This window comes from Phodopus roborovskii, unplaced genomic scaffold, assembly GCF_943737965.1.
Source record: "Phodopus roborovskii unplaced genomic scaffold, PHOROB, whole genome shotgun sequence".
Lineage (NCBI taxonomy): Eukaryota > Metazoa > Chordata > Mammalia > Rodentia > Cricetidae > Phodopus > Phodopus roborovskii.
In genome coordinates, this window is record NW_026126541.1 from 17,403,250 (window position 1) to 17,415,865 (window position 12,616).

General features: G+C 41.6%; 1 protein-coding gene across 1 annotated transcript in view; it reads left to right on the forward strand.

The window, feature by feature from the left end:
- The first annotated feature begins 774 nt into the window (after positions 1 to 774).
- Hps1 (HPS1 biogenesis of lysosomal organelles complex 3 subunit 1) overlaps positions 775 to 12,616 on the forward strand; it is a 33,324-nt gene continuing 21,482 nt past the window's right edge. The window contains exons 1-2 of the mRNA XM_051199753.1: positions 775 to 872; positions 1,174 to 1,290. Coding sequence (XP_051055710.1) covers positions 1,174 to 1,290 — 117 coding nt within the window. The 5' untranslated portion in view covers positions 775 to 872. The remainder of the gene's footprint in view (positions 873 to 1,173; positions 1,291 to 12,616) is intronic.

Here is a 12,616-nt window from a genome sequence, read left to right on the forward strand (position 1 = left end):
GCAGTTCTTCTCCGGAGTTCCCTCTTTTTGGAGCAAAATGTAGGGAGAACAAAAGTAAGAAAATGAGGTTGGCAACTTATGAAGATAATCACCTGATCCCCACCAAGAAGCATGTCCTGTTTTCAGGAAGTTGTCATTAAGGCCAAGCCTGAGGATGGTGCAGGCTCAGAGTTCCATTGCAAACGATGAACCCCTAAGAGTGAAACTTCCTCTTTGGTTTTAGATTCTCTTGCCTTTTATCAAAATAGGGAGGATTCCGGAGTGAGTTTGTTTCTCCTGTTATTTGAAGTCGGGAAAGAAGAATGACATCCATGCATCATTCTTGTCCTTAAGCTGAGCCTAAGCTGAGCCCTCTAGCTGGGTCTGGGTGACTCCCTGTAACGGGGAGGAAAGCCCGGGGGAAGGTGCAGGAGGGATCTTCTGTTGCTTGGTCTCCCAGTAGGAGTTTGAGTCGAATATGACCTAAGAAAGCCAAACTAGAACCAAACCCTGGTGTTGTTAGTTTGTGGCACCTTCCCATCATCACTCGCTCCCAACACTCACAGCACGCTCGCTGGAGCTGCTCAGGGTGGGTTTGCTGATCAGAACAAGACCTCTCCTGCAGCGGAGGAGGTAGAAACTAGTGTGTCATCGACACCTGCTCCACATAAAGGGCTCCCCAGGTTCACTGTCCCTAAAATGGGGGAGCCTGTGGCTTTTCAGCCCTTCCCCAGCTTGTCAACCCTCAGGAACAGGCAGCTGTGGAGACCAGAGCCTCTGCATGTGTTCACGCTCTCTCTGCCTTAAGCATTTGCAGGCCCAAGGATGCTGTGCTGTTCCCTGAACTGGTCCGACACTAGCTCCTTGGAAGCTCTGCTGTGTGTCTTGCCAAGGTAAAAAGATGTTCCTCTCCTGGGGCGGGGGTGGAAAGGTGGGGCAGCACCCACTTTGGGGCTGTGGAAAGCAGAATAAGGACAGTGGACTGAATGCTGTGGGCTTTGTACCTCTCTTTCCCACCCTCCTCTCCAGCCACAGTCCTTAGGTGACATAAGGGTGTAACAGAATGAGGCCAGAATGGCTCTCATGATGGTGGCTGGCATGCACCAAGGGGTCAGTGAATGTCCAAAGGCTGAGGCTCTTCTTACTCAGGCTGAACCCACAGATCTGACCTGTGCTCTTGCTTCTCCCTGGAAGATGAAGTGTGTGTTGGTGGCCACTGAAGGTGCGGAGGTGCTCTTCTACTGGACAGATGAGGAGTTTGAGGAGAACCTCAGGCTGAAGTTCGGGCAGTCAGAGAATGAGGAGGAGGAGGTAAGTGCAGCATGGGCTGTCTCAGGAGGGATCTGTAGAGGAGACACACAAAGCCACCTAAGGCTAGGAGGCCCCAAGGCTCCCTACTGGCCATCAGGAGGGCTTGGCAGGGATTATGCTCGCCCAGCAGGAGGGCTGGGCTGCCTGGCCAGCAGAAGCAGCCTTTTGATGTTCTGAGTAGTGTGAGTTCACACCTAGCCAGAGCTATCTATGCCAATGAGGGGGAAAGGAGTAAGAGAAACCTGATATCCGAAACCTCTAACCCGAAAGCTTGGCATTCACATAAGGCATTCCTTCTGAACAGCTCTATTAAGATGTACTAGACTAACCACTGTCTGTTCGTGTTTAAGGTATACGATTTAATGTGTCTATATCTGCGATTCAGTCACAATCTCTGAGCTGCCTGCCACCCCAAAACTTGTAACCCCTTTTCTACTTCCTTTACTCCCTAAGAACCAATGAGCACCTTGCTCTCCTGATGAGTCTGTGCTTTGTAGACTCACCTAGAAGCATCATACACACCATGTGTGGGTTTCATTTCATGCTGTTTGGTTTGGGCTGGCTCTTTTCTCTCAGCGTGATTCTTGTCGGGTCTTCATCCATCTTGGCACCTACTAATCACTCGGTCCTCTCCTTTCCACCATACCCACAGGCCACGATTCGTTTCTTCTTTCCCTCTTGGTGGACATTTAGCTTGTTTCCAGGTTTTGATTACCATAAACATATTGGCTGTGAGCACACATCTTTACATGGATTTAGACTCTGTGGGTGTTTTTGGTTTTATGTGTATGGATGTTTTGCCTGCATGTGTGTCTGTGCACCGTTTGCATGCTGTGCCCACTGAGACCATCGCGGGGGTGGGGGTGGGGGGGATCAGATCACCTGGAACTAAAGTTACAGATGACTCTGGATTGTCATGTGGGTGCCAGAAATAGAACCCAGGTCCGATGCCATAACAGCAAATGCTCTTAATGTCTGCGCCGTCTCTCCAGGCTCTGTGCTCCATAAGAAACGCCCTGGCCCTGAGGCTGGAGAAACCCCTCAGCAGTTAAGAGCCCTGGCTGCTCTCCCACATCCTCGCAGATACTTGCTATTCATTCTTTTTCATTTTAGCCAGTTTAATAGATGTCGGCTCGAATCCCAAATTTTATTTTTCATCCTTTGGTGACTAATAACTCTGAGAGGCTTTTCATGTGCTATTTGGCCATATTGTTTCCCATATTTGATCTATATAATCAGACTTTCCTTTGGACCAACAGCAAGCCCCCAAATAATGACATGAAGACTTACTATTAATTAGGAAAGCTCGGCCTTGGCTTAGGCTTGCTTTTAACCGGCTCTTATAACTTAAATTAACCCATTCCTGTCATTCTGCATTCTGTTACATGCTGCCCATCCTGCTTCTTCTGTCTCCTGGCATCTCCCGGCGCCAAGATTATCTCTTCATTCCTCTCTCTGTGCCCAGAAGTCCCACCTATACCTCCTGCCTAGCTATTAGCTGTTCTCCTCTTTATTAAACCAATCACAGCAACATATACTATACAAATATCCCACAACAGATCTGTTTTCTCAAGTTGTTCTTATGGAATTTTCCAGAATTTCTTTCATAGTTTGGACGTGTCTTTTATTAGATCTCTTTTGCAAATATTTTCCCTCTTACTGTGGCTTGTCTGTACATGCTCTTAAGAGTGCCTTCCAAGAGAGCTGTCTTCTGGGGGCGACCTTTGTGATACTCTCATAGAACTGGAGTTGTGCAGGGCAGAAGACAGATGAAGGAAGGGCTCCTTGCTGGGACCACCACATCCAGAAGAGTTACAACTGTACCCAGAGATCCACATGTACATACGGAAAAATGCGTGTGTTTATCTACGACATGTGAACTTCATGAATGTCCTAAAGGAGAGCATATGGTTAAAAGTATAGCTTGACAGATTGTCAGAGAAGATGCCTCTTGAACACAGAATTGTTAAGCCGTGTCTGGACAGTGAGTTGATTTATGTTGCTTGGCTGACCGTGGAGGGGCAGAGAGGCTCACAGGGTGAGATCTGTAGCACTGTGCGTGCTGCGGTGAGATTGACACCCTGGGAACCCTGCCATAGGTGTATCCTCTCTGCATCCATCGGAATACATTTACTGAGCAGGAGCACTCCTTCCTCATATCTTAGTGTATAGATCTGGTGATGAACTTAGGAATCTGTTGCTTTGTGTTTCCCTGTAAGCTGAGCATCGAGGGAATGCAGACTTTTAGTTGTGACTTCACCAGGACGTCTATCTAGCATCCTCCCGACATTTTTGTCTTCTGTGAAATTTTTGTTGCCAAGGAAGACAGGATTACAATTTTGTCTGACAGATTGAGATGGCGTGGTGTATTCTTGGTTATCAAAATACTCATATAGCGTGGGGTTTTTAGTGGGTGAATATTCACAATGTGGGGGGAAGCATGGTACACCCGGTATACTCTCAATTCCCTAAATGTATGTATGTACACTTGCAGCATCTAGAAGGACACGTGGAGCTGAGCTGCTTGTGACTGGTTCTTGGCTTCTTGTGCTTTGTTTCCTGTGATGTACATACTACAAAATAAATAAAAGCTTCCTGTAAAGGCTTTTAAAAATGCCTTCAAAGAGCACACATCCTTAGTTCTGATAGCACGATCTTTTTTTTTTTTTTTTGCAACTGTGGATCATTATTTTGGTGACACATCTAAGAAATCTTCACCTAACTTAAGGTCACAAAGAATTTTCCCCATATCTTCTTCTGGAATTTGTATAGTTTGGGGCTAATTTGGGGTTTTTGTTGTTTTTATTGTTGTTTAACTTTTATTTATTTGTGTACATGCATGCACATGTGTGCACATGCCATAAACCGTATGTGGTGGTCATAGGACAACTTAGGAAAGTCGCTGTTTCTCTCTACCGTTTTTGGGAACCAAACTCAGGTCATCAGGTATCGCGGTAAATAAGGATCAGGATAAAAAATAGGCCGAATAGATGTTTATTCAGGGAGAAATAACTTACAACCTAGACAGATGAACACCAGGAAATTCAACCCGATCCTCTCCTGTCCGAGTCACGCCAGAAAGAGCGCGCCTTTCCTGGCCCCCTCCGACCTCCTTCCACAGGTCACTTCCGCCCATCGCTCCACCCCCCCAATGGGTGTGGTCAGTGCCAGAGAAGGACTATCTCACTACAATTCCCCTTTTAGTCTAAAGAAAAGATTTAGGCTTAATACAAAACTATATACAAAACAGTGAATAACAAGTGTGCTCTAAGAAAAGGAAAATCGAGAACAAAATGACCTACATATCTAGTCCTAGGGTGAGGGCATAATGGAGTTTACAATAGAGTTGTCCTAAGCTGGAAAACGTAAGTCTAGTACCTAATATATCTAACTAGGAAGAGAGAATAATAGTTGTGATAGTTTAATCTTCAGCCTCATCAAGACCTGAGAAGGAAATTAACAATACTAGAGTAGACAGGAAATGCGGATGGACAATTTCCAAAAGGTGCAGCAAGGACAGAAACAGCAAGCCACCTGAACAGTCACCCTAGGTCTCACAGCAACGTTGGTACACCCAGATTTGGCTAAGGCCAAGAGAACTTGACAGACCACAACAACAGCAGGGAGGTAGAATGGCTGTCTTACCCTGACTTGGCAAGGTCAAGCAGTCTTCTATATTTGTCTCCTGCAAGCACATAGGACTGCATGTCCAAATCAGTGGTCAAGGTGGGGGCAATTCTATGCCCAACAGGCCATTAGCTGAGGCGAGATTGAACTCCAGCAGGAGCAACAACAGTGTCCAACATATTTTCAGGAAAGTGCACGGTGCTATCAGGAGCAACAGTGTCTCATGTCAATGGAGTACTAATACTAAAACATTTAAATGCCATGTTCTGCATGTCTATGAAGTGATTGAAGATTAAGCATCTATATCTGACTAATCTCATAGGTACAGGAAATGTGAGTGAAGATAATCTGTAATACTCGGGAACCTAGCTAAAAAGACTGATTAAAACTTTCCTGAGTAAAGCAGGAACAAATACTTAAACAATATAACTATTTACATATACATACATGTAAATCCCTAAAATAGAGGTAGAGTATAAGTGTCAAGACAAGAGGTAGAACTATAAAGGGCAGCAAGATAAATATCCCAAATTGTATCAATATACAAAATGTCTTGAATACAAGAAAAGTATACATACATAGTATATGGTAAAAAATAATGTGCATAAAACATTGTAAGTGGAAATATTTAACACAATATAACAAAATATAAACTTAATTTTACATAGCTTACCACATAAGAATACACAACAATGTAAGCTGTAAAATACTATCTCATTCTTAATCAAATTCTCAAGAAAATAGGCTAATCTACCTATATCCCATCTAAACCATACCTTTCCCAACCATTCCCTATCCCTGTCTAAAAGATAAACCCGAGTGTAAGCATCATCCAATCCCAAATAACTAAAACCAACCCAAAGACGATGACTATTATCCCAAAATTCCAAGGATAGGGAAAGGGGGCGTCGTTATCTTAAGATTACTTCCTGCTGAAATGGGACAATGATTGCTCCAATGGATCCTGTAGGAAGAAAATTTTTAGCAACCAAATTTCTCAACAGAACTGGCTGTGACATATGTAGCTAGTCACTGTGTGGCAGAAAATTCTTGACTGTAGTTCTATTTGAAATTCTGGCCAGGGTGAAATAAAAAGGTGCACCATTACAGCTATCTAGTCATGAGTTGTCTCGAGCAAAACAGTCTCAAACCAGTTTTAGGATGATGTTTGTAGTTCAGATGCATCAGGTTGAGTCAAGTGGAAACGAGGATGTGGGGCCCCATCTTCTTTCCGGAGAGTTCAAAGACTGCTGTTAGGAATTGTTATTATTCCTTGTGGAAAAGTTACACATCAATATTAAAGTAAAATTTTCAAGTTTTAAGGTATGCATTAGGAAAAGACAACAATAAGCATTAAAAGTATGTGAGAAAATTAGGATTTCAGAGAGAAAATTGCATATAAGATATGAGTCCCCAGATTTTGTTTTCTTCTGCCTTACACCAATTGGCTTCTTGATTTAAGGCAGAAACCATGAATTTAATCTTAACAACATGCTTGAATTTAGAGAAGGAAAGCCAAATCCAACTCCAAAGCCAGCATTGGTTTACAAAAATTGGGACTTCAGGAATACTAGATAGTAGAGAGAAGTAGATTTCTATATAGAAATAGTTTACTACAATTAAATATTTTTTTTTTTTTACCATATATCAGATTCTGCTTCCTTAAGTGATTGGTTCTGAAGAGCTGTCTTCTCTGTAGGCACCTACATGTTCAGTGTCTTTTGGCTGTTTGATGATAGGTTTGCTCTGTTTTCCTGTAAAAACAAGAACAGAACACTTCCCCTACCTTTGAGAGGCCTCCGCACACCTCATAGGACCTAGTTTGTTGGATGACTTGTCATTTCTCTTCATTAAGATGTTTCTCTTGTTCAACTCGAATCTTGATTAACTTAGATGGTATCCATAGTTTTTCTTCTCCTGTAGATACAAATGCAAAACCCCTACCCCAACGTAACACATATCCTGCTTTCCATTCTGAGGTCAATACATCCTTGAAGCACACTGGCTGATTTAGTTCAGAAGTTTTTTCTATTGTCCAGTGTCTTTCTGCAGCTGTTTTTCCTTTTTCATCAGCATTAAGAAAGTTTAATGTTAATAAAGCATTATGTAATCTGTGTTTGGGTGTTTTGGTTCCTCCTGCCTGTTTATGGAGCATTTCTTTTAAAGTACGATTGGATCTCTCAACCACTGCTTGTCCTGTAGGATTGTGTGGTATACCAGTTATGTGCTTTATCTTGTAATACTCAAAAAACTGTTTCAATTTGCTGGAGACATATGCTGGAGCATTGTCAGTTTTTATTTGTGCAGGTATGCCCATAATGGCCATTACCTCTAAAAGGTGTGTTATAACAGAATCAGCCTTTTCAGAGCTCAGAGCAGTAGCCCATTGAAACCCTGAAAATGTATCTATAGTGTGATGTACATATTTTAATTTTCCAAATTCTGCAAAATGAAACACATCCATTTGCCATATTTCATTCCTATTTATACCTTTAGGGTTACTGCCTGGTGGTAAAGGAGTTTGGTTATAGAATGAGCAAGTAGGACATTTCCATTTCCTTGGCTTGTTCCCAAGTGATAGAAAAATCCTTTTTTAAACCTTTGCTGTTCACGTGGTGTTTCTTATGAAACTCTGAGGCTTCTAGCACACTTCCTATCAATAAACGATCAATTTCATCATTGCCTTGTGCTAGAGGACCTGGCAGACCCGTATGGGATCTGATGTGTTATATATATATAGGATGAGTCCTCTTTCTGATAGTATCTTGTAACTGTATAAACAATGAAGTTAATTCTGTATTGTCAGGAATAAATTCTGCAGTCTCAATGTGTAAAACGACTCTCTCTGCGTATTGAGAGTCAGTAACTATATTGAGGGGTTCTTTAAAATCCATAAGTACCATGAGAATGGCATACAATTCTGCCGTTTGTACAGAATTGTAAGGGCTTTGAACCACTTTGCTAATTTTTCCTGATTTATATCCTGCCTTACCTGATTTGTTTGCATCAGTGTAGAATGTATGAACTCCAGAAATAGGTGTTTTTCTTACAATGCGTGGAAGAATCCAAATTGTTTTCTTTATGAATTTGATTCTCTCAGTTTTGGGATAGTTGTTGCTAATTGTTCCCAAAAACTTACTGCAAGCTCTCTGCCAATATTCGTTATCTTTCCATAAGGAAGAAATTTCCTCATTAGTTAAAGGTACTATAATTTCTGCTGGGTCCCTTCCTATTAGCTGACGAAGTCTTAATTTACCTTTTATAATCAAGTCAGAGATCTTTTCTATATATGTTTTTAGTTTTTTATTCTGTTTATGTGGTAGGAATATCCATTCTAATATGATATCTTCTCTCTGCATCAAAATCCCTGAAGGATATTCTCTAGATGGTAATATAACCAGAATACAGTCTAGGTTTGGATCCACACGGTCCACATGTGCTTCTAGTATCCTCTTTTCTACCCATTCTAATTCCTTCTCTGCTTCAGCTGATAATATTCATGGACTATTCAAGTCCTTATCTCCTTTTAGGCCCTTCTACTCCAATTATGGTTTGCAGTTGAGAAATCTCTCCTAGTAATTTTTGAAGATCATTAAGAGTCTGGTAGCGATCTCTTCTGATCTGTACTTTTTGTGGTCTAATTTTCTGTAGACCTATTTTATATCCTAAGTAGTTGATAGACTCTCCTTTTTGTATTTTTTCAGGTGCAATTTGTAATCCCCAGCGAGGTAAAACTTCCTTTACTTTCTCAAACATTTTTTCTAGTATTTCTCCTTTAGAGTCAGCTAACAATATATCATCCATGTAATGATAGATTATAGATTGTGGAAACTGTTTACGAATTATTTCTAACGGTTTTTGTACGAAATATTGGCACAGGGTGGGGCTATTTAGCATTCCCTGTGGCAAAACCTTCCATTGATATCTCTTCACTGGTTGAGAATTATTATAATTAGGTACCATGAAGGCAAATTTCTCTTTGTCTTGTTCTTGTAAAGATATAGTGAAGAAGCAATCCTTTAAATCAATAACTATAATAGGCCATTCTTTGGGTATCAAAGAAGGCAAGGGCATTCCAGGCTGTAGAGAGCCCATTGGCTGGATAACTTTATTGATGGCTCTCAGGTCTGTAAGCATTCTCCATTTACCAGATTTCTTTTTGATCACAAATACAGGAGAATTCCAAGGGCTGGTTGATTCCTCAATATGTCCAGCATTTAGCTGTTCCTGAACCAGGCTTTCTAAAGCTTCTAACTTCTCAGAGGTCATAGGCCATTGTCCTACCCAGACAGGTTCCTCTGTTAGCCATTTTAAAGGTAGGGCTTTTGGTTCCTCTGTTTGTTCAGCATTTGTATTTTGTTTTTGTACTGCCTGGATATTTGGTCTCTGTCTTGTATAGTACTTAACAGTATTCTTTCCACAATCATGAGGTCGTCTATGGTTCCTATCTAATACTGGAGGAATGTTAATCTGTGTATTCCATTGCTGTAATAGATCACGACCCCATAAATTTATCACTACATCAGCCACATATGGTCTCAACCTCCCTCTCTGTCCTTCTGGTCCTATACATTCAATCCATCTCGTGCTTTGTTTTACCTGAGACAGGGTTCCAATCCCTAAGAATTGAACATTTACCTCATGCAGGGGCCATCTTTGAGGCCAAGATTTATTAGATATGATAGTTACATCAGCTCCTGTGTCCAGGAGACCCTCTAACAGTCTATTATTCATCTTAACTATCAATCTAGGCCTATGACTATTTATAGCAGTTTGCCAAAATATACATTTTTCATTTCCTTCTGTCATGTTTGATTCAACTTCCGTCACTAGTTCGTCATCCAGAGCAGTATGAGTTTTTATAATAGGCACAGAATTTTCTAATTGTCCTGTGAGAGATTGTCTTCCACTGTGACTGGGAATGTTCGAACCACCTGTGATGTGGGGGCCTTCGAGAGGCCCCCCAAGGAGTTTCCCAATGGTAAAGTGTTTCCTTGCTTGTCTCTGGTCGATCTACACTCATTTGTCCAGTGTCTGCCTTTGCCACACCTTCTACATAACCCAGGAGGCTGAGGCCTTCTGTTTGATTCATTCCTGGGGGTGTTATTTCTAGGGAAGCTTTGCCTACAATTTCTTTTTAGATGTCCTATCTTACCACAGTTATAACATCTGACATGTTGATATCTCTTCAAACCTTTGGGGATGGCTTCTCCTTCTAAGTCACCATAGTAAGGAACTCTGTTATCTTGATATCTTCTCTGACCTTTAGATATGGCTTCTCCTATCCATGCTTCAGTCTTATTGTCATTATACTCAATGTTGCCTGTATATAGGACCCATTCATCCAAGGGTGCTGATCGCATTTTTAAAGGCCAAAGCACCTGTTTGCATTGAGGATTCGCATTCGTATAAGCTAAAGATTCTATGAGTATTCGCCTAGCATCTATGTCTGCTATCTCTAATTGTACTGCCCTAGATAATCTTTCTAGAAAGATACTAAAACGTTCTCTAGGTCCTTGCTTTATCTTGGTATAGGGTTCTATCCTCTCTCCTAATTCATGAACCTTATCCCAAGCATTCAAAGCTGCTGTACTGCATAGAGACAAGATGTGTTCATCATAGGCAGCTTGGGTTTCTGGGTCAGCATAGAGACCCTCACCAAGAATTTTATCTTGGGGAGCTTTATAACCTTTCTTTAAGCCCTGAAGTTCAAGAGCTTTTGCTTCCTCTCTCCATAAAGCCCTCCATTCTAATTGAGAGGAGCTTTCAAGGACAGCTGATATTAATTGATCCCAATCCTTAGGGGTTACCTTGTTATTCCATGCCCATGATTCTACTAATTGCTTCACATAAGGTGAGTGCATGCCATAAGAGACTACTGCTTCCTTTATACCTTTTAAATCTTTCATACGTATTGGTTCCCACTGATATGCAACGACACCTTTTGGATGTTTCTTCGTTCCTGGCTTTTCATGAATAGATACAGGGAAAGCTCCCCTGACCCTAAATGGTGTGGAAATTTTTAAATCTTTTTCATGCCCTGTTACCTGTAGTTCTTCTTCTGATGTATCAGACTGAAGGTCTTCTAAAGCCTGAAATCTATTCACCATTGTTTCTTTGAGTGTCTGAACTTCTTGAATCAAATAACTTTCTAGAGACTTCATTGCATCAGTCAATTTCTTACTTTCTCCAACTACAAATGATTCCATGTTTTTAATCTTATCATCCTTAGATATTATCTGAATGGCGTGTAAACTGCCTTCCAGAAACAATGTTCTGTCTGCTAGCTTGCCATTATCCTCAGACATGGAAGAGATTCTGTCATCTAGTCTTTCTATCTGATGTTCCAGTTTTTTAAACTTATTAGTAGCTTCCTCCGACCAGGAGCGAGCTGTTTCTGCTAGTTTGTTAATGCATTGCATTGTTTCTGTTCTGGTTATTGAGGTATCTGACATGAAACAAATTCTACCTGTCAGCTCGCCAACGCCATCTTCAATATTCTGAACCTTTCTTCCTATACTTTCTATGCTTTGAATTCTATCATTTTCAATGTTTCGAATCCTTGTCTCTATGCTTTGAATTCTATCATTTTCAATATTTCGAATCCTTGTTACTAAGTCTCCTATGGTTTGTACAAGTTCCTTATTGTTTGCTGTAATCTCAAACCATTTCTTTAAGAATATCATGTTAATGATGAAACCCATTGCTATTACAAAATAAAAGTATATATTGGTCCAGTCATAAGTTTCTTCTGCTAAAATCCTTTCTACATATGAAGTAAAATAATTCCTAAAGTTCTGCATAGTAAAATTATCTGCCATAGTTATGGAACAATTTATCTCAGATTTTATATCAGCTTAAATTGCAAAGGATGTTACAATTACCTTAGGTGTAATTCTGCTGTCCTGGAACTTTGATGCTTTTAGTTGTATATCTCAGCTTGTGGTAGCTATGCCTGGAGGTGTGTCACCAAATAGCGCCTAGCCGCCCAGGCCCGTCTTATTCCGGTTCTGCCTAGAAGTGTGCCGCCAAATATTGTCTGGCAGCAGACGATCCTTCTGATTCCGGTCCCTGTAGAATAGCTCTTAACAAACTATGACAAGCAGAATTTTGTTAAAAGGGGATTTTTGGAGTTACTTGTAACACAAGACTAAACGCGTGCAAGCCGGGCGGGTGCCGCCGAGCGGCTCTGTGCAAATACAAAGTCCGGTGCGGAAATGGGCAAAAAATGTTAAGCGGTAAGTGCCTTCTCAGGTCTGCTTTAGCGGCAAAGATCTCCTTTGCAGTAAGGAAGAGGCAAATGTCCCAAAGCTGTGGTGAGTCCGCCTGGTTAAACCCTGCCCGCTGGGGGAGGGGGGCGGCTTCTGCCGCCTGGGGGCGAAACCCAGGTAAATCCGCTTCTGACACCAGATATCGAGGTAAATAAGGATCAGGATAAACAAATAGGCCGAATAGATGTTTATTCAGGGAGAAATAACTTACAACCTAGACAGATGAACACCAGGAAATTCAACCCGATCCTCTCCTGTCCGAGTCACGCCAGAAAGAGCGCGCCTTTCCTGGCCCCCTCCGACCTCCTTCCACAGGTCACTTCCGCCCATCGCTCCACCCCCCAATGGGTGTGGTCAGTGCCAGAGAAGGACTATCTCACTACAATCAGGCTTGGCAGCAAACATCTTTATCCACAGAACCACCTCCG